The sequence below is a fragment of the Bos indicus x Bos taurus genome, chromosome 17, assembly GCF_003369695.1.
Source record: "Bos indicus x Bos taurus breed Angus x Brahman F1 hybrid chromosome 17, Bos_hybrid_MaternalHap_v2.0, whole genome shotgun sequence".
Classification (NCBI taxonomy): Eukaryota; Metazoa; Chordata; class Mammalia; order Artiodactyla; family Bovidae; genus Bos; species Bos indicus x Bos taurus.
In genome coordinates this window covers 20,481,346-20,508,784 of record NC_040092.1, presented here as the reverse complement: position 1 = coordinate 20,508,784, position 27,439 = coordinate 20,481,346, and the positions used below count along the sequence as shown (strand labels likewise).

Genomic DNA, 27,439 nt, shown 5'->3' with positions numbered 1-27,439 from the left:
ACAACTTTGTGCTTATACTAAATCCCACTGAACTGTGTATTTTTAAAGGGTGAATTTTACACTAAATGAATAGATCTAAAAAACAAAAGGAAAAATACTTTTCCATGATGATCAGTGATGGGACTTCCTTGGTGGTCCAGTGGTTAAGACTCTGCTTCCACTGCATGTGACACGAGTTTGATCTCTGGCAGAGTAACTAAGATCCCCCATACCCCGCAGCACTGCCCCCCCCTAAAAATTATGATCAGTGAGGATGGACATCATTCTAAAAATACAATATGGAGAGAAGAGCCCACACCATCTGTAGAAAGGACTGAAGCAGACCTCTGAGACCTGGATTTTTGCCCCAAGGACATGGAGGCTTAGTCCAACAGTGAATAGATGATGGAGCCAGAATTAATACCCGGGTCTGTCAGCCTATGCTCTGCTTATAGCTTCTTGCCCTGGATTGGTCCAATAAGTAAACCATTGGCTATTGTGGCTACCAAGCTGTTGAAATGTGGCCAGTCCCAATCAGGATGAGCTGTAAGGGTAAAATGCCCTGTGGGTTTTGAAGATAGTATCATAAAAAGAATGTAAAGTATCTTTAATAATTGCTTTATATTTATTATATATTGATTTCATACATTATATATTTAAATCATATATTATGTTAAATAAAAAATAAAGATTAATTTCATCAGTTCTTTTTACTTTCTGAAATGTGATTATTTAAACTGTTAAACTACATAGTAGCTTGCAATACTTTTCTATTGGACAGTGCTACTCTATAGAGTACTGGTCCCCTGGGAGCACGGTAGGAAAAGGATGATATTAATTTACCCCTGAACTAACACTTTGCTGAACATCCTTGACGGAACCAGCCTAAAGCTGATCACAAGGGGTCCTGGAAAGAGGGGTGTCGCTTGTACCTTCACTCCTAAAGTAAATGAAGGAGGGAGGGAATGGGTATATCCCTCTGGGGCAATAAGAATCCTTACTAGATCCAGATGTATCTGAAAGTCTGTAGCTAATAAAAGATATTTGCAAAGCAGGGCGATTAAAAATGGCAGAAAAGGGCGGGCATCTTGTGTCTTTTGACAAGATTTACTATTTAAGGAGAACTCCAAGAAATAATACCTTGAAAAGCTTCATCATCTGATGTAAAATACATTTCATGATTGCAGTTCAGTCAGATTTGAGGAGTGGGCTGTGGTGGGGTGGGAAGAGGGTCAAAAATTGCAACGTAAACTCCAGGAGAGAAGAAACTTGGTCAAGTTTATTCTTGTCTTCTTAGCGCCTAGAACAGTGCTCGCCACACAGCAGTCGCTTCTTAAATATTTGAACGAGTTAAGATGCAAAATTAGGTGGATGCGACGGTGTGTTTTTCGCGGGAGGAGGCCTCCGACTTTTGTCCAGTGTCAAAGGAGTCTAGGCCGCCAAGGGGTTAACAATCACTTAATACCGACAGGGACGTGAAATTTATTTGAAATCGATGTTAAGAATTGGTTGTTCTTATTCTGGGGAGTAGCCAGACCTCGGCGTCTGGAATGATCTATGTGCTTAAAAATACCACTCGCCACCATTTTCTCCAGGTAATTTTCCATCCCTGCCCCCACAGTCAAAGGGGGGGGGGAAAGTAATTCCGCAATCCTACCTAGCTTTAGAGAAAAAAAGAAAAAATTAATCGCTACAGCAACAAATCTCCAGGCACCGCCAGCGCAGCAGAAGAAAGGGACCCAGGTGGGCCTCGGGCGCTGCCAGGACCCCAGCCCCCCAAACTTTGCCAAGTTGCGGGCGCCTAGTGCGCCCGGAGGCGCGGGGCGCGGCCGCGGGCGGCACCGCCCCCTGACGCCCGGCCGCGGCGCGCCGGGCCGCCCCCTCCCGGCCCCGGCCGGCCCCGCTGGCTCCGCTCAAAGTTTGCGGCCGCCCCTGCGCCCGCGCGCCCGCCCGATGTATGGGTGATATACTGCAGCGGGTGTCAGGGTGAGGGACGGCCATATTTGCCGGTGCGGCCCGAGCCGTCAACAACAAAAAGTGCGCGGGAGCTCGGCGGGCGCACGGACGGGCGCACGGACGCCGGGACCGCCTCGCCGTCGCCGGGTCTCGCCGCCGCCGCCGCCGCCGCCCTCGCGGGCCGGGCCCCGCTGCGCCCCGGCGCACCCCGCCGCTCGGGGGGATGTCTTACAAACCGAACTTGACCACGCACATGCCCGCCGCCTCCCTCAACGCCGGTGAGTGAGTGCGCCCCGCGGGCCGCGCGCGCCGCGCCCCAAGTGCAGCCAAGTTGGGGGCTCGCGCGCCCGGCCCCGGCCCCGGCTCCCGGGGGCCCGCGGCGGCCGGGGTCGGCGGGCACCGGGTCCCGGCCCGGGGCAGCGCGGCCGCCGCCATGATTCCGGCGCGCGCGCTGCCAAAGTTCGCGGGTGCGCCCCGCGCCACGCCGGGCCTGGGGTCGGGCCGGGGCCGGGGCCCGGGTCGCGGGCGGCCGCCGCGGTCCCCCCCACGCCGGCGGCCGAGGGCTCGTGGGGAGCGCGGCGAGCGAGGGCGGGGGAGGCTTTCTCGGCTCCTTTTTCCTCCGGCTTTTGGGCGGCTCGGCGAGGGCCCCTGCCGGCGGGAATCGGGAGCGGCCCGGTCGCGCCGGGAGCGGGGCGCCGGGAGCGGGGCGCGGGTCCGCCCTTGGGGACCTGAGGGGCAGGCCCGGGCGGGGGGTCCAGGCGGCAGGGGTGCACGTGAGCAAGGCCGGGCCACGCGCAGGCGGCGCTGCGGGGCTGCGAGAGCGCCAGGTTGCAGCCGCTCCCGAGGGCGGGGGGCCACTGGGGTCACCGGCGGTGCAGGGGAGGTGGTCTGTGGACTCCCGCCCGGCCTGGCGTGGGGGAGCAGGTGCCCAAAACGGGGCGCACGGGAGGTCCCCTCAGGCGTGCGCGGAGTGAGAGAAGTTGGGGAAGACCGGGGGCTTCGGAGTTGCCTGCAGGCAGAGGGCGGGGGAGGCATTGCAGCTGGGGTCCCGGCTTGGAGCCCCCAAGTCTGGGTTTAGAGGGGCCTCCTCCAGGAGCCGTGCTCTCCCTGTGCTGGGGCTGAAGCTGGGCGGTCCCAGGAAACTCCTGCATAAGTTGTCCGGCAGCTTTAGGCTGAGCCCGGGGGTCTTGCCCCAGAGACCAGGGCGGGGGCGGGGTGTGTGTGTGGGAGGGGGCACGCGGGGTGTGTGTGGTTGGTGGTAAAATTTTGTGGGGTTCGTAGGTGACTGACTCGGTCCCCTCTCACAGAGGTTCTCCTTTAGACTCTTGGTGGGAAACTTCCAAAAAAGCGAGGTGCATGGAGGTGGGGGTGGCAGCAGGGGCTTGGCAGGGAGGAAATGGGCCTCGCTGGTCAGAAGTGCCACGCTGGCAGTTGGCCGAAAGTTTTGGGCCTTGTCTCCTAATGTTGACTCGGTAACTCCAAAATCTGAAGGGCGCCCCAGAAAAGCTCTAAGTGTATATGCATGTATGTATATACCTATACATAGGTGTATATAGGGGTGTGTATGTTTAACTTCTTAGACAGAGATTTGGGGATTGGAAAGGGTTAAGATTCAGGGTGTGGATGGCTGTGGGGTTAGATAGTTGAGTTGGTCAAGTGTGGGCTCTGTCTGAGCCCCAAGAGAAAACGGCCCCTATTTTCAGCTGAAATGTTCTCATCTCTGGGGTCTGCACACCTTAAGAAGCAGGCTTTGTAGCCAGTGTTTCTCACTGCCTCCCTCATGTGACTCTGGGGTGGGATGGGTGGAGGGTCTTGCTGCTGGCCCAAGTCGGCGGGAAGTCTCAGGCTGCCCTGGTGCAGTTGAGGCAGGGACCCTGAACCTGGCGCTTTGGGGACTGGGGTCCCAGAGGGAGCAAGTCACCCGCTTAGGCGCCCTGAAGCCCTACTCTGGGCTGGCTAGCACCTGTGCCCAGATGGTCTTCCTTCTCCTGTGGTGAACTCCAGGAGGAGCGCTGAGGTCTCCAGATCTCTGGTGTTCGGGTGAGGGGCCGCCCCTCCTCCGCGTGGACCCCTTTAGAAAGCCCGCATCTCCCTGTGCCATTTGCATCCAAGATGGACTCTCCGCTGCCGCTCCTCCGGCTTCCTTGTCATCATCCCTCACGCCCTCCAGCCCTGCCTCCTGCTCGCGAGTTGCCAAGCCGCGGCCTGGCCGGCGGTGGCAGTGGCGGAGTTAGACAAAGCCCCCGCCTCCCCGCCAGAGAGCCCCCCCAGGCGCCCCAAGTGGCGGGAAGGCCGCCAGCTCCCCAGGCCCGGGCCGCTCTTTGTCTGGCGTGGGGGCGGGGAGCCGCGCCTGGCCCCAGGAGCTGCTGGCCTTTGCCAATCCCTCCCTCTGCTCAGGGCCCTCCCTGGTCCCCGCACACTGCGCGCATTGTCTGTGATGCTCTGAGACGACCGCGCTCACGCCCTGTCTGGTTTTCTCCTTGGCCTTGGGTAGCCGGACTGCCGGCCCTCTCTGTGTCTGCAGGAAGCTGTGGGCATGAGTGGAACTTGGGGCCCCTCTGCCAACTCTTCCCAGGGCCACAGACACCCCCCTCTGAACACTGAGCAAAGGACTGGCTCAGAGTCGGGTCGCCTACCTCATCACCCAGGTGGTAGGAAAGTCAAGCTCTGGGCTCTTGCCTGACTTCTCCTCCACACCGCTCCCACGCCCGCAACCCATTCCTTCTCCCTCTCTCAGGGCCTAACCCCAGCACTGTGGAGGAGCAGGTTCTAGAGCCTTTAGACATTCTGTTGGGAACTATTACCTCAAACAGATGCAGAAACTGAGGCCAGAGAGAGAAGGGCCATGTCTTAGGTTCTGCAGCCCAGTATGGCACAGCTGGCCTGTTTCCCAGTCCAGACCCTTGCCTGCAGGAGAGAGGATGGGTCAGGAAGACAAGACATACAGAATGTAGTAATAGGAGGAGGAGGGCAGGAGGTGGGGCAGAGAATGCACTCATCTCCTGCCCAGGAGCTGGAATCTTCTAGATGCCTTGAAGAGCTGAGCAGTGCCATGGACCACCCCCCCCCCCCGCCCCCGCCCACTCTTGCCTTTAGCATCCCAGCCTTACAGAGAGAAGTGTAAGAACTTGCAGTCGTTGGGACTTGAACCCTGGCCTGGGGCAGTGAAGCCTGAGCTACCCAGACCACACTCACCACCCACATCAGAAGGCCAGGAAATTGGGGTTTGGCTGATGTGGCGAGGGGAGCTGGGGGGGGGCACCTGCTACGTTCCCTTGCTCTGGCCATTGCACACCCATGGTTGCCTCGGATGGTGTTAGAGACGTGAGTGTAGCTCTTTGCACAAGTGTGTGAGCAGCCCTTTTTAGAGGCATGGCAGCTGGGTGCTGTGCTCAGTCCCCAACTTAGAGGTGGCAGAATCTGTGTTTCCTGTCTGGGCATCCCATGCTTGGGCATGAATCTGGGCCCCAGTGGAGAAATCCAGGGCCAGTCAGGTTGGGTACAGAACTGTCCCCAGCTCCTGGACAGAGGGACAGGTGTGAGGTGTTAGCCTCTTCTGTGCTGTGTGGCCTTGGGGCAGTGCCCACCCTCTCTGGTCCGTGTTTCACTCTCTGCAGTGAGGGGTTCCAGGGCCCCTTTAGCTCTAGCAGCCTGAGCCCCTGAACTTCCTTCCTTTCCTGCCCCTCCCCTTACCCACACCAGATGAGCAGCTGGTCGGTTTGGCCGGCCTGGCACCAGCTGTCCATCCCCGGGGCCAAGTCTGCAGAGCCCGCTGTGTGCGTGAGGGAGAAGAGAGAGAGAGAGACCGTTTGGCTCTGGGGGCGGGAGGCAGAGGGGAAGCTGCTCCCAGGCCAGGCGTGGAGGAAGGCGGGCCGCTGCTGAGGAGGGCTAGGTAAATTCTCCATGGTTACCGCTGTTTGTAATTCCGCAGGACATCCTTTACCCGCTAATGGCCACTTGGACGCCATTATGGGTCTGCTTGCTTCCAGCTCCTGAGCTGGAGCTGGAATATTCCTTGCTGCGGACCTCCCCATCCCCCATCCAGGAGACTTCATTCTGAGCCAGGCCCTGGCCCCACGTGGTCCCTCCGCCGAGGGACAGCATCTTCTAGTGTGACAGTCCATAAGTCGGGTCTTACTCCTCCCCTCTGGGGGCATAAGCCATCCAAGCATAGATTCAGACTGGCGAGAGTCTGGTTCCCTCTTTGGAGAGGAGTGACGGGAGCTCAGAGAGGTTGAGGGACTTGCCCAGGGATACACAGGCTGTGATGTGCTCCTGATTCCTGACTTGGTGTCCAGTGAGCTTCTCAGGTGGCACTAGTGGTAAAAGAACCACCCCCCCGCCACCTTCAGCCCCACCAATGCAGGAGATGTGGGTTTGGTCCCTGGGTCGGGAAGATCCCCTGGAGGAGAGCATGGCAACCCACTCCAGTGTTCTTGCCTGGAGAATCCTATGGACAGAGGAGTCTGGCGGGCTACAGTCCATGGGGTCACCAAGATTCAGACACGACTGAGCACACACACACACCAGTCCCCAGCCAGGGTTGGGCCTCAGAACTCTAAAACCTTCCCCTGTCTTCCTCACTGTAGAGTCTAGCAGAAGTCTGGGCACACAGGAGATGTATTAGCCGGAGTGTGGACCAGCCTTAGTAGTAGGTGGGCTCTTGAGGCATCCATGGGTCCCTAGGGTGTCAACCTCTGAGGCGCAGGACCCAGGAAAGGAGACTTGAAAGGATTAGGCTGATATTGCAGCAGATTTCTTCTTTGTTCCAAGTCCTTGATGGCATGAGTGGGAAGGAGCTCTGGGATTGATTAGCAATGTCTGCTGGGGTCGGGGGTGTGAAGGGCAGCGGTCTGTTAGCTCCTTTTTACTGTCAGTCCTTTAGGCCAAGTGTCAGCCACCACCAAACTGGAGGATGGGAGGAGGGTTCTCTGTCCTCGGAGACAAAAGACCATTGTTGACGGCATGAGTCCTGGGCAGGGGGACTCAGAGTCCTTACCTTGGCAATGGCTACAGTTAGCCAAGGCTACTGGATTACTGACTTCTGTCTCATCCCCCACAGCTGGGAGTGTCCACCCGCCCTCCACCAGCATGGCAACGTCCTCACAGTACCGCCAGCTGCTGAGTGACTACGGGCCACCATCTCTCGGCTACACCCAGGTATGGCAGCAGGGGTGATGCGAGGTGTGGGGGACCCTGGGGGCGGCCTGGGCACGGAGGGGAGGCAGTGGAAGGAGTAGAAATGATGGAATGGCGTGGTTACCCCAGCTTCCCCAACCCAGGGCGCTGCTGGGCTCGTGTTCGGGGCTCAGGGCCTTGGAATGGAGAAGTGGCGAGAGGTTCATGGGGGACACTGAGTGACAGGAAGGGGTGGGAGAGCCCAGGGGCGCTGGCGGCCCGGGGAGCCACCGTCCCCATTGGGCCGCTGCCCCGTGTGTGTCCCTGGCCGGTCTCCTCGTGCCTGCTGCCTGGGCAAGTGAGGTCCGGCCTGGACTCTGGATCTGAGCTTGGACGGAGGGGAGGGGACCCTGTTCTCACTCACTCGCCACAAGATCACGGCCCCAGCAGGGAGGACGGGGCCCGAACCCTAGTGGAGCCCAGGTGGGTTCCATCAAGAGCTGGTGGCCCCTGAATTTTACACCTGGTTCCACCGGTCACAGGGCTGTGACCCTGCCCCCCTCCACCCCAAAACTAGCCGAGACTGACTTTCCCCTTCGGGTTGGGGGGGGCCATCAGTGGAGGCAGCTTCCCCTCCTTAGGAAGTGCTGCCTTGAGGGGGGCGGGGGGGAGCCTGGGCCACCAGCCGAGAGATTCTCTCCCGTGGCTGCAACTCGTGTTCCGAGGTTGCCACGGAGTTCGGCCCTGCCCTTGGGGATGAGGTGGCGGCCCGCTGCCATGCCCCGCCAGGCCCTCCTGCTCCTGGAGGGGAAGCGGGTGGGGTCGAGGGCCCCCCTGAAGAGGTGGTGGCTGGAGGACGGGGCCAGGCGTGGCCTGAACAGACCCCGAAGCGCCCCGGCCTTGAGGCAGCGGCCAGAGCAGAGGAGGCAGGATCGAGGGGCCCAGGGGAGGCGCCCAGAGGATGCCGAGGAGCCGGACAAGGAGAGGAGGAAGGACTGGGAGGCCAGGAAGCAGAGGCGACAGAGGCGGGGGGAGCAGGCGAGGGCCTCCCCCAGGGGAGGTGGCTGGCCTGATGCAGCTGATGGGGGCGGGGAGGCCCGAGCAGGCTGGTGGGAACTCGGCCCCACTGATCAGTGTGCTTGCTGGGGGCAGTTGGATGGGGGTCTGGAAGGAAAGGGTTTCTGTGTGGTGGACCCTGCTGGTGTTGGGAGGAGGGAAGACTCTAAATACATTCTGTTTTCTGTCTGGGTGGCCTTGGCAGTTTTTCTAGTCCTGCTGACCCCCAGGTGTGTCGTCCATCTTGGCCACTCACTCTGGATCCCCAGCCGTCCTGGGTTCAGTTGCCTAGCCATGGCTCCTTCCAGGAAATTCTCAGTGATCACCTTTCTGTCGACTCTTTCTTTCTTATTTGAGATGATCAGAGGACTTTCTGGAGACTGCTGGGTGGTGGCCTTGAGTGTACGAGGACAGTAGAGAGAGCCGGCTCCCTGGTCTGTAGTTGTTGCCCAGAGGGGACGTGCCTGCCCGCAGCGGAGGCATCTGCCCTGGGACTCTGGGCCGGGCCGCCCTCCCTCCACCCCGCTGCCCCTGGGCTCGGGCCACTCCCCTGCCCTGGCCCCGTGCCACTGGGGTGCAGTGGGGTCCTGACTGTGGCGTTGGGGTCAGGTTGGGTGGAATCCTTCTGAACGCTTTCCTTTCTGAATCCAGGGCACTGGGAACAGCCAGGTGCCCCAGAGCAAATATGCCGAGCTGCTGGCCATCATCGAAGAGCTGGGGAAGGAGATCAGACCCACCTACGCGGGCAGCAAGAGTGCGATGGAGAGACTAAAACGAGGTAAGTCATGTACCCTGGACTCCCCTGGTGGGTGATGCCCTTCTGCTGGCTGACCCCCGGCACTGGCTCTCTACCTGTCTTGAAAGATCTTTTGGGGAAAACGGAGGGTGGCAGACAAAAGCATCCCCTATGGCACAGGGGCGCTCATTTTGTTTCAGAGTGATTGTTGAGGCAGCATGAGCTAGACTGTCCTGGGGATCTGAAGGGAAGAGGTTTGGCGGCCAATTGTCAGATGAGGCATCTGAGAAGGGAAGCCCTGGGACTTCCCTGGGTGGGGGTCCAGTGGTCAAAATGCTGTGCTTTCACTGAAGGGGGGTGCAGGTTTGATTTCTGTTGGGGAACCAACATCCCATAGGCTTCGAGACCAAAAAAAAGCCTTTGTACCCAGATCCTGCAGCTCTGCCTCATGCCTGCCTCACTCCCGCTGGCCGACTCTGGTCCTGGGAGCCCCAGGCAGCCCAGTACAGCGGGCCCCCACTCTGGGGGAGACCTTGGGGCCACAGGGGCCCGCATTGCCCGGTGCTGTCCTCTTTGGAACGGGGCCCCAAGGAGGGGTGTGGGGCGGAGGGTGAGAGAGCTTTGAAGTTCTTTCGTGACTGAAGAGGGAGGGAGGGCGGGAGGCTGGTGTCACCAGGAGAAAGGGACTCACGTGAAGATGTGACTGGCCAGCTGACTTCAGAAGGCAGTGAAATAGGTTGGTTGCTGCTTCACGAAGTGAAAAGGGAGTGGAGAGGAGAAAAGGATTTCTATTTTAGAAGGTGGCAGTTCAGAGCATGGTGGCTTATGTGCGAATTTAATTTTAGGAGGGTTTTTTCTTTCTTTTAAGGTTAGAGAAGCAACTTTGGAGAAAAACGAAAGAGGGGAACATTCTGTGGCTGTAAATCTGGGGCGTGACAGCAGGGGGGCGCGGCGGTAGTCAAGCCATGGCTCTAGTGATGGGCAAGGCTGGCTGAGGACAGGTGGTGACTACCTCTGTAAAGAGACTGATTGCAAAGCCAGATCAGAGAATAACAGGCATTGGTGTGGGAAGGGGAGGCTGGCAGTAGGGGCTGGAAGAGGCTTTGGGGGAGAGAATGAGCTTAACCCCAGTCCAACCGCAGGGGTCAGGGGGGTGTCACTCGGCCCAGAGTCCGGGTAAACTGGAGTGCTGGTTACCTAACTGGGCATGCCTGTGGAAATGCTGAGCCCCAGAGTTTGTCTGACGGGCTATCTGCAGCCACCCAGCGAAGCTGGCGGTTCAGGTCAACACGTGGATACACCTAGCGACTGGTGCAGGGCGCATCCTGGGTGAGCACCTAGTCCCACAGTTGCCCTGACCAGTAGCTGAGGGAGCTTGCCAAGTTTACATCATAGCAAGGAAGGAGGGTCCTAGGGCATGGGGAATCAGGCACCAAGAATGCTATTTGCGTTTTTATTATTCCATTTTTTGGCTGCACCACGCAGCATGCAGGATCTTGGTTCCCCAAGCAGAGATGGAACCCACGTCCCCTGCAGTGGAATCGTGGCGTCCTAACCACTGGACCACCAGGGAAGTTCTTATTTGTGTTTTTTGTTTGTTTTGTTTTTTGGTGCCAAAACCTGAGAGTGAACATTTGTGGTTTTTAACGATGGAAAAAAACTCTGTGACATGTCAAAATTCTGCGAAATTCAAACTTTAGGGTTTAAGTAGAGACTTGTTGGAACATGGTCACACCCATCGCTTGTGTAATGTCTGGGCCCTGTCATGGCTCTGCCATTATATGGCAGAGTGGAGTAGCTGTGATAGTTGGCTGTATGTACGCCCTTTGCTGAAAGTCTTCAGAAGCTCTGGCAAATAAGATTTGTGAGGTGGGGATACCTGAGTGACTTGGGGTGTCATTCCTAGGGCCCTCTCAGGGTCAGCTCTTAGAAGGAATAGATTCTTGGTGTCGATTAAAATGAGGTAAGTGTTTCATGAAGTTTAGTAAAGCCAAAACAAAAACAAAACCGAAACAAACGATAACTCCCAAACCATAGTGATAAAAGATGAGGGGAAAATCACATCGTAGATGGCACCAGTCCCTAGCAGAAAGGATGAAGCAGTGGACCAGGGTGGACTGATTGAGCCTTTGTCTTGTGCCCAGATCTGGGCAGGCTACCTGACACTCCCAAGTCCTTTTTAGAATTTAGGAAAAATAATGGTTTGAAAGCTCCATGGTGGGCTTCCTAGGTGGCACTAGTGGTCAAAAACCTGTCTGCCAATGCAGGAGACAAATAATGTGGGTTCAGTTCCTGGGTTGGGACAATCCCCTGGACAATCCCCTGGAGGGTATGGCAACCCTCCAGTATTCTTGCCTGGAGAAACCCATGGACAGGAGCCTTAGAGGACTACAGTCCATAGGGTTGCAAAGAGTCGGACACAACTGAAGCGACTTGGCCTGCAATCTCTGTCACGGGTCCTCACTTAAAGAACTTGGGTGGAGACACTTATTCCTGGCATCTGGATGGTAACATGGTTTGTGTAGCGAGTAATGTCAGGAAAAGAGCTTGCTGGTTTGTCATCTTGAGCATGGGAAGAAATACTTTAAGGGAGATGTGATGAGGAATGTTGGCTTTGAGGGATAGGATGAGGTTTGGGTCGTAGAATGCAGGTCCCACGTTCTTTCCAATCTTAGATTTCTGCAGCTGGTCGTGGAAGGACCGCTCTCCACTCCTGGAGTTGGTGCTGCCCTCTGATGCCCGTCTCTGCTTCTCTTCCAGGCATCATCCATGCCCGAGGATTGGTGCGGGAGTGCCTGGCTGAAACGGAGCGAAACGCCAGGTCCTAGCTGCCTTGGAGCCTGGAAGGTTTTCCCCTTCTTCCCAGAGAAGTTACGGTTCACCTCCCTTGTTCAGATGAAACTCTTGTTTTCAAAATGGTTAACCAGTTCAGTTTCTCCTCCCCCGCCCCTCCCATGGTTCACTTAGGCTCTGAATCTACAGTCTCTTTAAGATTGAGGAAAGATTTTGAAATTGATTAGGAGTTACATTTGAAATAGTTAGGAACTTCCCAGGTGTTTGTGGTTTTGTTTTCTTTTTTTAAAAGCGTTGATTCAAAAGATGCACGTAGAAGTTACCTATCTCACAGCAAACTAGTTTTGACTCTAAGATACCAGTGTCTGGTTTTCTTTTGAATACATTTATGTTAACCCAGATTGTTCTGTGTTCCTTTTCACAAGCTGATACAACTTCAAGTTTTTTAGTAGTACGGACTTGACAGCACACTTAACCTAGGAGCCAGTCCCCTCGTTGCCATACGGTATAGATTCTGCTTAATGTAACTTCTTTTTTGCTTAAGCATATTTGCATGATTAGTGCTTTTGAAGTCCATTCTAAAATGCACAAGTTATAAATACAGAAGAAAGAGCAACCTCCCAAACCAAACCTAACAAGGACCCCTGAAATTTTTCCTAAGACTGTATGTAGATTTCAGTTCTGCCTTTTCTGAGGGTTGACCCAAACATCTGGAAGAAAATGGAACTGTTTGCGTCTTTGTATTTATTACTTGATGTAATAAAGCTTATTTTCATTAACAGCTTGTATTAAGATGTGGGTTCCTTGAATTCTTGGTGATATTTAAAAAAAAACCAGCTCCTCAGTGAGAGGTGGGAGAGACTTGTCAAAGGGCATTTTCCTACCTGGTCCAGGAAGGTTTGGTGTGACAGTGTCAGTAGGACAATGGGCCAGGGATGGGATGTGTGGGGTAAATCAAAGGCAAGGATCGGGCGAAGCTGCACAGTGGATGCATCTTCACGACAGCAGGTGTAAGTGAACGCCAGGAAGGAGAGCAAGAGTAGAGGCCGTGTTACTTTTCTCTAGTTGCGGTGCACAGGCTTCTCATTGCGGGGGCTTCACTTCAGCAGCACGGGCTCCAGGGCACAGGGGTTCAGTAGTTGCGGCTCCCGGGCGCTAGAGCACAGGCTCAGTAGTTGTGACACGTGGGCTTAGTTGCTCCGTGGCATGTGGGATTAGGAAGCCCTTGATTCTGCCCTTCCTGAGCTCACCTCCCTTAGGCCATTCCGTGTTTAGGAACTTACCCTGTGAGCATTTTTTTTTTTTTTCCATATAATGCAGCTACTAAACTCCATCTGGCTACTTACCCTGTTCTCACCAGATGGTAAGAACTATTTGTCCTCGTGCTGGGAAAAGTGGGTTGCCTGGGATGTCCTGAGAACTCATGGGAACCCCAGGAGTGCCTTCCAAAGGGACTTTGAGGTCATCCTTCCTATATTCCTTAGGCACTGATCCCCATGTAATGAGGGCTTACTGTGGTGAGAGGTAAGGCTAAGAGAAGGGATGTGGTCAGTTTTCCAGGTACGAGGCCAGGCCCCAGCCATGATAGCTCTAAAGGCCAGTAGGTGGGTATTAGGGAGCTGGCTTGTCTGCATCTCCTTCATGGACATAAGAAATTCACAAAAATTCAAGAAGGGAGACAGAAATTAAAGCGCCTGTCCCTCTTGTCTGAAGCTCCCCCGAGTTTCCCATCCACTGTTACAGTCTCTCATGTACCATTCCAGATGCTTCTCTTGGCTACCTTCTAAAAGAAGGTTGGAGATCGGAAGGGTCCTGCACATTGTGGACAGAGGTCCAGAGCCTTGCATGGAGCTAAGCTTCCAAATCAGGCCACTGCCAGGTGAGAAGAGCCTTACCTGGTTTCCTTACAAGTCATTTTACTGGAATGCGTGCAGTCTGGCTTCCCTCATGGCTCAGTTGGTAAACAATCTGCCTGCAATGCAGGAGATCCAGGTTCGATTCCTGGGTCGGGAAGATCCTCTGGAGAAGAAAATGCTAACCCACTCCAGTATTCTTGCCTGGAGAATCCCATGGGTAGAGGAGCCTGGCAGGCTAGTCCATGGGATTCCCAAGAGTTGGATGTGACTTAGCGACTAAACCACCACCACCATGCAGTCTGGTCTTCAGTGAAGAAATGAGGCAGGTCCTGTGTCTGACCGTGGCCTTCTCACCTTATGGTTTTCGTTTCCTTCCTAGTTTTTGCTTAAACTCCAGATGGGTTCTAATAAACCAAGCTAATACCCACGCCTAACCCTCCCCCTCCCCCACCAACAATCTGTAAGGTCAAATCTGGCTTGAGGGATGGTATTAAGCAAATTCACAAACCAGGTTTCTGAAACCTCATCTCTCATAAACTTACTACTCGTAGATCCACGTACAGGGAATGATGTGTATGTTTCCACAGCAGAGTGGTCACTTGTCAACAGTCTTAAGCTAATGGGGTAAATGGGCAGGTGGGCTACCAACCTGTAAATCTTCCACCATCTTGTTTTCTTTTATTCTCTTAACCTGACATGAAGCTAACGGACATCCACGTGTCAATGATCAGTCCCAGCGGATGACAAGGAGGCACTAAAAATGCTATTGTTTGACTCAATTCTATCATTTTCCCATAAGAAGTCTGTTAGTTTTTTTTTTCCTTTCAAAAATACTTTCACTTCTCACTTTTGGTGATAAAATATGATACAGTCACACAAATGTATAGCTTAAAAGGGGATATGCTTCTACTTACCGCCCTGGTCAAGAAAAAGGACTCTGCAGCTGCCCGGGAGGCCCTCCAAGCCTCCTGTCACCATAACCTTTCCTCCCCCACAAAAGCACCCCTGTTCCTTCTCCAGTAATGACTTCCTTGTGTTTCTTTATAGTTTTATTCTCAGAGTCTAAATCTCTATTCGTGACAGTCTGTCTGCCACTTAGAGACTTGGCTGTCTCTGGGGCCCGGCACACACACTCTCCTCTGAAAGCCGCCACCCTGGAGGCCAGTCGGCAGGTTCTTTCAGTCAGAACCTGCAGTCCTCTCCGGGCACATTTTTACTGGATTCCCATTGTTCTTTCAAGAGTTTCTTTTTCTCGAGGGTTTCCTTTGCTCTTTTTTTTCTTTCTTGCTTTCTCTTCTCTGCCTCGCGTTTTTCTCTGCAAACGAGACTGTTTTCGCCATTGTAGAAGACGTCCACTTTCTCTTGCAGGATTCTCCGAGCTAGCTTTCTGTTTTGGTCAACGGATCTGGTCTGGTGGCACTGTAAGAGAGGATATTTCATAATGTGAAACTGGTGTGTCCTGGGCAGGACCTTGGGAATCATTAGACAACCTCATCCCTTTACAGAGGGGTTGGGCCCACAGGGGCAAAGCCACTTGTCAGGAGTCCCAGCGGTCAGCAGCAGGACAAAGGCCAAGCCCCTTCCTGCCTCTGCCCAGCCCGTGCCCAGTCCCACACCCTGGCTGTTACATGGCTTTCACTGTGACCATGCCAATATTTGGAGTGTTGTTTTGTTTAGAAGTAACAGTAGCCTTCAAAGAAAGTCCCCAGATAATTTTGGAAATGTCAACCAGTATGTCTAAGCAAGCCCTCTTGTGTGTCCCGTTTATAAACTTCTGTCTGAAGGAGGAAAATAGCCTCTTTTGGCATTAGTGGTAAAGAACCTGTCTGCTAATGTAGGAGACGTAAAAGACGTGGGTTCAATGCCTGAGTTGGAAAGATCCCCTGGAGAAAGGAATGGTAACCCACTCCAGTATTCTTGGCTGGAGAATCCCATGGACAGAGGAGCCTGGTAGGCTACAGTCCATAGGGTCGCAAAGAGCTGGACACCACTGTGGTGACTTAGCATGCACGCATGTGCTATTAGTCAACCATGATGTTCATTATGTAACATCTCATAACTGGCGAGTGCCTTGCAAAGCTAATTTATTTGATAAATTCTGCTAAATTAGGGTGAAAAGATAACATTTTGAGCAACTTTGGAGTAAGCTATATGAAACAGGTTAAACATTTAACTATGTCAGGTTTCAGAGTTTTATTTGTGGCTCATGAATAACAGTTTTTTTGAGGAGGAAACGAAAAATGATTGAGATTTTAACTAATATGCTCAGAAATATGGCAGCAAAGAACAGCTGTCAGGACCAGACTCTGGGTTTGGTCCGAGTTGACTCTGGCAGCTGGAGGAACCTCTCTGGGCCTCAGGCTCCACCTTATGAGCGTGGGCTTATAAAGATTAAGAGTTAACGTGAATGTGAAGCTCTCAGAACAGGGCCGACTGGCAACATGCTCACATGATATGTAAGTACTTGCTAATGGTACCACTGGTGTAGGAAAACCCGCCAATCCTCTCTCCACTGCGCCTCTAGGCTTGTGCTGCCTTCAGGGCCCTGGGGCTACGGGACAGACCAGCAGTTCCAGAGCCAGTGAGCCCACTACCAAACCAGGAAACAAGAGAAAGCAGTACACCCTTTCTTAGAGTGCAGCATGTGTTGACGGCTGGTGATGTTCAGATCAGTGGTTGGATTTTTATATTCAGGAGGCTCTGTCAGCCCGTTCTGCTGAGGGTTGACACCAGTTTGCCTCGTTACCTCATTCAGTCCTTCTCCAGAAGGGCAGGTGTCGCTGACATTTACCAAAGGGGGGACAGAGAGACATGGAGGGTGCAGCCATCTGAGTCATCAGCCAGGTGGCTAAGGGCTGAGCCTGCTGGCAGACAGCCTGAGCCTGCTGGCAGACAGCCTGGGCCCGCGGGCTGCTTGGGGGCCCGGAGCCCATGTCAGGGCCACAGACAGAGCCCTCTGCAGCCCAGTGGCTCGACAAGAACCATGGGGCCTGCCAAGTTCAAGGACAGCAGCAGTAAGAGTACAGCTGCACAGGATCCTGGGAGGGGGTTCCTGGGGCCGGGCCCGAGACCCACAGTCCCCCTACTGCTGGGGGCCACAGCTGTCACTCAGGAGAAATCAGGGGCCCCCGAGACCACCTTCCTCTACCTTGACGACGATGCCCGAGGGCACGTGTCTCAGCACCACGCAGTTGCTTGTTTTGTTGGTTGCCTGGCCCCCTGGACCGTGGCCTTTCACGAACTGCTCTTCAAGCTCACGCTCGTCCAGGGAAAGCAGTGTGGGGCGGTCCTTCTTGCCGGCCGCCTGCACTGGAGTGGCCACCGTTCCTGGGGACAGGAGTGGCAGCTTCTCGCAGAGCCGGAGTCCCCAGGGCACCGGGCAGACTCTGGTCAGTGGAGCGGGAAAACGGAACAGACCCGAGGTACTCATGGCGAGGGGCTCTCAGGACCTGAATCAGACAGAGAGGAGAGCCTTCAGCCTTGTCTGCTCTCAAGATTAGATGAACTTCTTCAGGTTCTAAGATCACCTCTTATGCACCAGTTCAAAGGCTCACCACCCATCTGGCAGGCAGGGGATTTAGGAAATCCGTGCAGACAGGACAACCGGCCACACACACACCTCTCCCCGGCCCTGCACTGTCTATAGTGTTCTCAGCACAGCAGTGCATGCCCTGCCGGCTGGTAAATATTTTCTTGTAAAAGGACCGAAAATATCTTCAAAGCACCCAGAGGTGCCGTTTTCTCAGGAAGGAGAGGCTGCGAGTGTGAAATTCAAAAGCAAGGGGCTGTAATTTGATGAGGAAATACCCCAAAGGACACCAAGCAAGACTTAGAATCTGAGTCAAGTGACATGATTTAAGTGTGTGAGAATCTGAAGTCAAAATGAAAAGACGACAGTATGTGGTGGTCTGTTTTAGAGCTGAGTTTAAACAGTCTGACGCAGTAAATATCACTATCAATCAATGTCCTGATTGTTGTTTTTTAATGTTTCCAGTTTCATGGATTTGAATAGGAACATCTGTTCCCTCAGAAGCACTGCCAATCACAGGATCCAACCAGCACTCATCCTTAGTGCTACCAAATCCACTGATTTTTTATTAAGGTGCCTGTTAGGTTCAAAGTAAAAGGCAAGGGAGAGGGAGGGACATGAGGTCAGAGAGCAAGATGCGGTCTTCACGGAGCTCACAGAATTTCTCCCAGTCAGAGAAGGTGTTCAAGAAGAATGTGAGAGCTGCTGAACGGGAGGTTTCAATAACTATTCAAGATTAGCACACAGCTGAAGTGTCTTAGTTGACAAATGAATGGAGAATAACAGCCATGACGATGTGGTGAGTCCCACAGGCCTCCACTGTTTTTCGAGGGAAGGCAGAAGATCTGAAAGGCATTGTTAATTTTCAGAGGCCTACGTACTCTCCATGTGAACGGGGCAGGGGTGTGTGTCACAACCTTGGCCCGTTTTCTCATCTGAAAAATGCAGGAGAATAAGCCCTCTTCACTGGGGCTGCTCCGGTGGCTCAGCGATAAAGAATCTGATTGCAAGGCAGGAGCCACAGGTTTGATCCCTGGGTAGGGACGAGCCCCTGGAGGAGGGCATGACAACGCACTCCAGTATTCTTGCCTGGAGAATCCCATGGACAGAGGAGCCTGGTGGGCTACGGTCCATAGGGTTGCAAAGGCCGACATGACTGAAGCAACTTGGCACACATGCAAGCCCTCTCCATGCAACCCACATAGGTTTTGAGTGAACTCAGAGAAAAGAGTAGTATTCTGGAAAGGGCTTCATTGATACTCCTGAAGGTATGAGACTGGTTTTTAGCAAAATCACCCAGGTGGATTTGGGGAAGTACAAATGTGCCCCTCACTTAAATACTTCTTGATCGAGGATTCTGTAGACACTGAAAAGAGATGTAGAGTTGTTTTTTTTTAATCGTAGTTGCTTTATGTCTTCCTCTAACAACTGCTTCTTGTGAGGCTCTAGACAGCTGCTTTTACCACTTGAAACCTTGTACATTCTAGCTCATGGCAACTGGTCTCTAGCACAGGTAGGAACTGGAGTTTACCTAAACCAACTTCTTCAGCCAAAAGTACTTAAGGTCTACCAAGTTATTTTTCACTGGGTTTCTCTTGGCTCATTTGCCTTTCACCCACCAGAAGTTCTGATGGCTGACGTCCACTGGGCCCCACATGATCTCTGGTGACCTTATGGCAGAAACATGCTAGTGGGTGTGGCTTCCTTGCAAATATGTGCATTTTCTAAAATCTAAGTGCCTATCTTAGTTATCAGTACAGATGCCTTGGGTTGTTTCCAGAATGAATACAGTATTCTTCATCTCTATGGAAAATAAATACAATGAAATATACTTTTCAATCTTTAGGCCAGTGCTAGTTTTCAATCTTGTAACTGACACTATGGTGCAAACCAATGGTCCACAGTCTTTTTTGGCAGACAGTTGTCTTCGTGGAAGACAATTATTCTATAGACCACAGGGGTGGAGAATGGTTTCAGGATGATTCACATTTATTGTGCACTTTATTTCTATTATTATTACATCAGCTCCACCTCAGATCATCAGGACTTAGATTCCGGAGGTTGGGGCATGCGGGCGTGCTCAGTCGCTTGTCATGTTCAACTCTTTGCGACCCTAAAGGCTGTAGTGGGCCAGGCTCCTCTGTCCATGTGATTCTCCAGTCAAGAATACTGGAGTGAGTTGCCATGCCCTCCTCCAGGGGATCTTCCCAACCCAGGGATCCAACCCATATCTCCTGCGGCTCCTGCAATGCAGGCGGATTCTTTACCGCTGAGCCACCAGGGAAGCCCCTGGGAGGTTGGGAACCTCTGGTCTAAACTCATATCTTCTTTGTGAAAAGTACAATGTTCCGTCAGTCCCAGTGGGTGATAATTAAGGTGGTGTTGGTTCATAAGACGCTCCGGGGCTACCAGGGGAGGTATTCTGAAACAAGAGTATGCCAGTGAAAGTGGTGCTTTAAAAATGGGTTCTGTTTATTGTGTGAAATATGTCAGAAGCATCCTCAGGAAAAGATGAACGATAAAGCCTTTCTCTGCCGTCTCTACAACAAAGAATCCGCTCCCCTATAAATGACTGAGTGAGACCAAGTCGATGTCCACAATTTCCTTCCCCTTATTTCTGCTTTCAGTCTACAGAACAGAATTCCTTTGTGTATTAGTGTCTGGTCCCTGGATTAGGTTCATGGAACAGGAGCCCAGTGCCTCTCCTGGGGCTGCCCTTCCGTTAGGCAATCTGACCAGGCAGGATGGAGGTAGAATACAGTGTGGCCACAAAGGAAAGGAAAGAGGTCTGAGATAGGGCGAAACTCCCAGACAAAGGGTAGAGAGGAGGAGAGCACTTTTATCAGCTGCTTTGTCGCCAGGTCGATGTGCTTCAAGTCTACCTTTCTGTCCTAGTTTAGAGCTGACACACACAGGAAGGTCTCCCACCCGACTGGAGTTCACGAAGGTCCCCAGTGTTCAGTTACTGGCTGCTTTGTCTAACAGCTAATTCCAACGGCCAATCGGATGATTCCAAATACTTTGAGTATCTCCTGGAGCTCTGGCTGGACTCCAAAAATGGCTAAAAATGACAAACACACCCGTGGCTCCACTTCCCTGAAGCTCGGGGAAGAAGACAGATTGGATTTCAGTTTTTGTGATACCCACAGAGCAACCCAAAGTCTTTGGGGAACAATAAAAGCAGCTCAAATTAGAGCTCATCCTGACATTAAAAAAAAAAAAGTAACAAGCAGTGTGAGTAAGGGGAAACCGGCAGTCGAAACAGCAAGCCCTGATTCCTTCCTGTTGGTGTGAGCCTCAAGCCTGGGTGGGGTCTCCACCCTGACTCCCCTCTGCTTTTCCCTGGAGGGCGGCTTCTGCGCTAGACAGATGACTGCAATTTAGGTTAAAGCCGTGCTCTCTCACTTGGTCAAGCTGGAGATAAGAGGGCAGATGCCTTTACAACAGGGAACATTAATTTGCTCCATGAATATTTTCAGCATCTACTATATGCCTCAATGAGTCTGAGACTGCAGCATAAAATGGAAATGGAGACGTCTGTAAGTAAGGTATGTGCCAGAGCCTAGCATGGACGAGATGCCAGAGAGCAGTGGTTCTCAGACTTCACTGTGCCCCTGTCACCCGGAAGGCTGGTTATTCAGGACTTCGAAGCTGCATCCTAGAAGGTGCCTTTGTTCCTGATAGGAGCCGGCAGAGTCCTTCCTCTGGCTTACTCGATCAGCCCAAACCAAGACAGACACCCAGCTCAGGGGTGGCATGCTCTGCTCTGGAATGTGGCCTGTGATTGGAGCACACACAGACTTTAAACAAGAGGCAGCGAGGTGAGGCTTGTTTCACCAATGGCTCAAAAGCTCTGGAGAGTGGTAAGGGGAGGTTACTACCTGTGCATCTTAGACACAGAGAAGGTATTTGAAATCTGGAAGGCTCAGGATTAGCTCTGGATCCACCTTCTGGATGCCATTTGCCTACCATTCACTGATGATGTTTTAGAAAGGTAGAGTACTAGTTTCCTCTTAGACACAACTTCTTAGTGTATCAACCTTGTGGGAATCATCCAAACTAAGCAAAGGAACAGGTGTGGAGATTCACTGAAATGGGGTGCTTTAGCAAAGATGGGGCTTCTCAGGTGGCTCAGTGGTAAAGTATTGGCCTGCCAAGCAGGAGATGCAGGTTCGATCCCTGGGTCAGGAAGATCCCCTGGAGAAAATGGCAACTGACTCCAGTATTCTTGCCATGGAGAATCTCATGGACAGAGGAGCCCGGAGGGCTACAGTCCATGGGATCGCAAAGAGTCGGATACGACTGAGTGACTAAACGACAACAATAGGAAAGATGATAGTTCACACTTTCATGGCTCTAACTTTCATGCACAAATTCTTTAGGGATCCTGTTAAATAGGATGCAGCTCATTAGGTCTGGGGTGGGGCTTGACTAGTGACTAGTGAAGTCACTCAGTCGTGTCTGACTCTTCGAGACCCCATGGACTGTAGCCTACCAGGCTCCTCCGTCCATGGGATTTTCCAGGCAAGAGTGCTGGAGTGGGTTGCCATTTCCTTCTCCAGGGGATCTTCCCAACACAGGGATCGAACCTGGGTCTCCCGCATTGTAAGCAGATGCTTTTACCCTCGAGCCACCAGGGAAGTCCCCCACCAGGGGTGGGGCTTGAGACCCTGCCTTTCTAACCAGCTCTCAGGTAAGGTGGCTGCTGCCTGCAGTCCTGGCTCTTAGGATTATATGACTGCTGGGTAAGAGTCTTAGGATCGTGTTGACAATGATGGAGGTGGAGAAGGTGGAAAGGGAAGGAACAGGCAAGAGAGGAAAGACATTTGGAGAAAAGAATGAAATAAATGTCGAGTTGAGCAAAAAGAGCAGGTGAAATGGTCACGAGGGGATTGAGAAACTGGGTCATCTGAAAAAAAGAACACCAAAAATGTTGCTTCTATTGCATTAATGTTCTAGAACAGCAATGTATAACAGAAATACAGCACAAGCCACGTGTGAAATTCTAAATTTTCTAAGCCACACTAAAAAGAGTAAATAGCAACTGATGAAGTAAATTTCAATATACTTTACTTAATCCAGTACATCCCAAATATACTTAGGTCAACATGTGATCACTATAAAAATTATTGAGATTTCCTTTTTATATGAGGTCTGCACAATCTGAGGTGTGGCCACGCTCATAGCACATGTTGGTCTCGACTAGCCATGAGTGCTCACGGCTACTGTAGTGGCTAAGGGAGTTCTGGAGTCTTCCAATCAGTGTGGTCCATGGAGCAGCAGCGCCACCGAGAGCTTGTTGGGTCTGAAGAATCTCAGGTCCCACCCCAGGCCTTCTACATGAGAACCCGCGTTTTCATAAGATCCTCAAGTGATTCAGCAGCACATTCAAGTTTGAGAAGCAAAGGACACAGGAATTAGCAAGTTCTTCCAGCTGCTTTTCAGAGCTTGTTGTCTCTTACGTTGGTAATATTTCAGAAGTTGAGGCCAGAATGCAGCAGGGCTGTTTACCTGCTTAGTCATGGTCTTGTTTCCCCTTCCTGAAGGAGATAAACTAGATCTCAAAAACAATGATCTCATCAAGGGTGAAGAACCAAATTCATTGAGCTTTTAAAAAGACAAAATGGCCAGCTGATGGCACCAGAAGCTAAGTGAGAGGATTTTCTGCGAAATGCTTAATAATAATCTATAGTTTGAAAGTGTGTTTGGGGGACTTCCCTGGTGGTCGTGATTAAGAATCCACCTTGCAATGCAGGAGACGTGGGCTTGATCCCTGGTCTGGGAATTAAGATCCCACCTGCCATGACGCAACTAAGCCCGCACCACAACTAACTAGAGGGTCTGTGTGATGCAGAAAAAGATTCTGTATGACTCAAGGAAGATCCTGTGTGCTGAAACTAAGATAAGACCTGACGCTGCCAATCCATAAGTAAATACATTTGAAAAAAACCCAAAAGTGTGTTTTGGTGTTCCCTGCCAAATGGGAGTAAAGAGAAAGCACCCTTTCTTTCCCTTTCACATCCAGCTCAAGCTTCTGTTCCGATTACCTGAAATCCTCATGAAGAAGTGAAGTGAAAGTCGCTCAGTCACGTCCAACTCTTTGCAACCCAATCGACTGGAGCCCGCCAGGCTCCTCTGTCCATGGAATTCTCCAGGCAAGAATATTGGAGTGGGTTGCCATGCCCTTCTCCAGGGGATCTTCCCCATCCAGGGATCAAACCCAGGTCTCCAGCATCACAGGCAGATTCTTTACAGTTTGAGTTACCTGGGAAACCCAAATCCTCATGAGGGCTGGAACACATCCCCAAACAGAACCCCAGGGAACCGTGGCTCAGGCTTGACACAGACCCTGTCACTTCCTAGGCTGGGGGTTCTCCACTGAAGAGAAAGCACCGTCCAGCCACAGTAAGTGTTTCCAGAGAACTATTTCTCAAAAAAAAAAAAAAAAAAAAAGCACAATGGACTGAGCAGGAAAGGACAACAGAGCTGTCAAAAGGACAGAGCTGACGACAGAGGACAAGAGAATAAGGAGACCACTCCTGAGTTTGGTTTAAATTCAATAGGCTTACTGCTGCCCAGTTCTAAAGACAACTAATAAAGTAGATAAAGAGAAAAGCTTTCAATTCATACAATACCAACAGCCCATTCAGTTTTTTTTAAACAGAAAACGTTGAATCCACAATTACACCTTTCCTATTTGGGTGCATCACTGTGATTTTCTTCTATTTATGGCGCCTAACAGAACTCTGTTATTTATCAACTATGCTATCAAAATAAGACAGACACACAAAAAAGCAGCAATGATTACACTCCACATTTTTCTCGAAAAGTTGCAAAGACTCTATTAATGATGCCTTTTATTTGTTTAGGATGTCTGTTTTCAAACCACATTCAAATACATTATTGTATGTCATACAAATAAAAGATGAGATGCATACTATGTGGAATATTTCAGGAAGACTTATTTTGGAAGAACATTCCATTTTCTTAAACTAAATTTGTCCTTCCCAACCCTTGTTTCTTAACCTTTCATAACATCTCCAGATTTGTTCTTCCCCAAGCTCCTTAAAGAGTATTAGCTCATTTTCAATTTCCTCTTGACCCTTTCTCTCCATTATTTGTCCCTACTACTGACTACTGCTCTGTAGTCAGTGTGACCTGAGTCAGTGTCTCAACGCCATGATTTACTCACCGTGCAGCTCTGGCCATGTTTCCAAATCTGTAAAATGGAGGTTATACCACCTAGGAAGAGAACAAAAAATTGCACAGGTCGCCATAGATTTAAAGCACTTAGTGGTGCTCCAAAGCACACAAAGCTCAGCAACCTCTGGCTGACAAAACACAAGCCCAGTCTGCAAACGGATTATTTCATGGACTTATGTTTTAAAAGCTCATAGAAAAGATATCTAGAACATGACCTGCAAACTATTTTACTTGGTATGGTCCAATTTAAGAAATACTTGGGGACCATGCGATCATCAAAGACTCGCTGTTTGGTGAGGTCATAATTGTGGTCTATGAAATCAAGTGCCAGAGAGGTAATTATGATGCAGAGAATATAGCCTGACTTCCCAGCTGGTTTCAAAGTGAAAGATAAAAACTACCTTCATCAAAGCAAGTCCTGCTTTAAATATACAGATATTTAGGAATTATCTGATATAGTAAGAAAAATTATGAGGGGTAGGAAAGGTAAAAAAAAAAATGTACACCTGATATTAAATACACCATATTTAAATGTACACCTGATCATTTATTTTCATGTCCAGTGGTTTTAGTTTTAGAGTTCCTCATTTTTCCTGTGGGGGACAGCCCTCCCCAACCCCCATCAATGACAAGCTGTTTGGATATAAGAATTACTGACACCAAGTAACACCCTGGTTAATAGACATTAAATGCCTCAAGCAGTTAACAGCCAGTATTACTGAATAGCTTAATCTTATCCCAATCAAGGAGCTCCACTCAAAACTGTCATTTGAAGCCTTCATGGCAAAAGAAGAATACTTCAGCAATGCATGCTCAGTCGTTCCGTTGTGTCTGACTCTTTGTGACCCCATGGACTGTAGCCCGCCAGGCTTCTCTGTCCATGGGATTATCCCAGCAAGAATACTGGAGTGGGTTGCCATTTCCTCTTCCAGGAGATCTTCCCAACCCAAGGATTGAACCCACATTTCCTGTGGCTCCTGCATTGGCAGGTGGATTCATTACCACTGAGCCACCTGGGAAGCCCCACTTGAGCAATATGATGTTATAATAAAGTCATATGGTAATCACACTCTTATAAAGCCATAAAATATTAGTGTAAGCTTACACACAAGTAATGCAAAATCTCCAGTATGAGGAGAGGGAGGTTAAATTAGATGAATAGTTACTGGGCTTCCCTGGTGTCTCAGATGGTAAAGAATCCGCCTGCGATGCAGGAAACCTGGGTTCTATCCTTGGGTTGGGAAGATCCCCTAGGGGAGGGCATGGCAACCCACTCCAGGATTCTTACCTGGAGAATCCCCACGGACAGAGGAACCTGGCGGGCTACAGTCTATGGGATAGAAAAGAGTTGGACACAACTGAGTCACTAAGCACAGCACACACGGCACATACTTGTATTTCTAAAGCCTTCTCTTCCCTAGTTATTTTTATAAAGCTTCTTTTTAGTCCAATTAGTCAAAAGCAATTTCCACTCTGAATTTGTAAAAATTTAGACTCCTTCAAAGAGGTTAAATTAAGAAATAAGGTGTGAGTACCTTTACCAAAATATTTCATATCAGTTGGTTAACAAGATAACTTGGTTAATCAGAATACTAGCTCCTGAACATGTTGGCTTACTAATTAATAACAGATTAATAGGTTCTTTGAAACTTACCTAAAATCACACTGCCAAAAACAAATGCACTGAAACTAAACAAAATCCATCTGATTCTGTATCGAAAAGCCATGCTCTCCTGCCTAGTGCATGATTAGGAACTAATATCCAGTACTCGATGTTGGGGTTAACATTTTTCTTGAAGGAAACACACCTCCCTTTGCCTGGAGCTGTCCCAGGAATCCACTCTCCCTTTCTTGTGTTAGTGCAAGATTCTACAGTATCTCAATTATAGATTTTTAACCAACTGAAATTAGCGGTAAAACTGCTTTTTGTTTTGTTTTTTGATGGACTTGAAATAGACATTGAAAATAGAGCCGTGTGCTTAAAAGTAATTTGATTTAGTCTAAGTATTAAACACAGTACTGATTGGTGGATTAACACAATTGGGAGGAGGATTTGATTTATTTACGTTTGAGATCTTCCATACACTGATAAGATTTTGGAGAGAATGAATTTTTACTGTTGAGACAAAATTGTTAGGTGTTTTTACAAGGCTCTGACCAGATGAAACGCCTCTTGGCAGATTTGTTATTCCAAAGGCAAATAACATCTGCTCCTGGCTTCTGCATCCTGCATCCTTCTACTCCTGCATCCTGGCTTCTCAGGCACACCTAAGGACAGGGCTAGCGATGAGCCTTTACTGGGGGTTCAGGACACTTAGAGGTAAATCTAAGAGCTGGAAGTACTTTAAAGTACTTTCGTCTGAAAAACGCAGACTAAACACTGCGTATGAGATGGGCTGGGGGGCCCACGGGAAGGGACGTGGGTTCTCTGTGGTCCTTCGAAAGGCTTGGCAGGAGCAAAACCCTCACAATGCCTAAAACAGGCCCAGCTGCATGATCATAGCTACCCAAGGCTCCGCCGAACAAGTAAATGAGCATCGATCCATTTGCCCTCCGGCTTCGGTGGAACTGTTTTCCCCATAACGGTGGGCTCTCGTCCTCGCCCGCCCCCCAAGTCCGTGAAGAGCCCAGTGCTGACCCCCCACCAGCCTAAGGTAAATCAGATCCAGGGACAATTTAGTTCAGGTGTACGGGCCGGCTTCATCTCACCGCCAGTGGGGTCTCCAGGTCAATGGGCGGCGCGACTCGGTCGCAAAACAGGGAAATTCAGGGATTCCAGCTCCCAGTCCTCTCTCCAGAGCCCCTGATGATCGTGGGCAACCGTGTGGATGCCGAGCTTCTCCACAGACGCTTACCTGACCTCAGGAATGGCCTTCCGTCCCCAATGTTCTAGAGGAACCGAAATCACCTCAGGAGCGGGATCACTAACTCGCTTCCCGGTCTGCGCACGCGCGGCTCTCCAGCCGCAGCTGCCCTCAGGCCTGAGAGCCCCCCCGTCTTACCTATTGCGCATGCGGGAAGCTAAGTAGTCTTTCCCGCGTGGCTGCCGTAGGTTCCCAGAGAGCCAATCAGAGGAGAGGACTTGACAGCAGGCCCCGCCCCTCTCGTTTCCCCGGCGGCTGACCTTCGTCTCTGGTGGGAGCTGGGGGACAGGAAAGGGAAGCCGAAGCGCTCGCCGCTGCACGGCCGTCTCCGCCCCCTTCCAAGTAACCA

At 51.3% G+C, this 27,439-nt stretch overlaps 2 protein-coding genes across 5 annotated transcripts; one reads left to right on the top strand and one right to left on the bottom strand.

Moving 5' to 3' along the window:
- The first annotated feature begins 1,818 nt into the window (after positions 1–1,818).
- Positions 1,819–12,424, top strand: CDK2AP1 (cyclin dependent kinase 2 associated protein 1). 2 transcript variants are annotated; one of them, XM_027566971.1, is made up of 4 exons: positions 1,819–2,213; positions 6,998–7,095; positions 8,761–8,887; positions 11,606–12,424. In XM_027566971.1, the coding sequence occupies exons 1-4, from the start codon at positions 2,159–2,161 to the stop codon at positions 11,671–11,673; spliced, it is 348 nt and encodes a 115-aa protein (XP_027422772.1). In that variant the 5' UTR covers positions 1,819–2,158; the 3' UTR covers positions 11,674–12,424. The 2 variants fall into 2 exon arrangements, with proteins under 2 accessions (XP_027422772.1, XP_027422773.1); XM_027566972.1 differs by lacking the exon at positions 1,819–2,213 and adding an exon at positions 2,699–2,762.
- A 1,722-nt stretch (positions 12,425–14,146) lies between these two features.
- Positions 14,147–27,347, bottom strand: C17H12orf65 (chromosome 17 C12orf65 homolog). Of its 3 annotated transcripts, none has more exons than XM_027566969.1 (4): positions 27,229–27,347; positions 24,216–24,265; positions 16,643–16,943; positions 14,147–14,913 (listed from the first exon to the last, which is right to left on the bottom strand). In XM_027566969.1, the coding sequence occupies exons 3-4, from the start codon at positions 16,922–16,924 to the stop codon at positions 14,677–14,679; spliced, it is 519 nt and encodes a 172-aa protein (XP_027422770.1). In that variant the 5' UTR covers positions 16,925–16,943; positions 24,216–24,265; positions 27,229–27,347; the 3' UTR covers positions 14,147–14,676. The 3 variants fall into 3 exon arrangements, with proteins under 3 accessions (XP_027422770.1, XP_027422769.1, XP_027422771.1); XM_027566968.1 differs by lacking the exon at positions 27,229–27,347 and adding an exon at positions 27,082–27,188; XM_027566970.1 differs by lacking the exons at positions 24,216–24,265; positions 27,229–27,347 and adding an exon at positions 27,082–27,188.
- Positions 27,348–27,439: the final 92 nt, after the last annotated feature.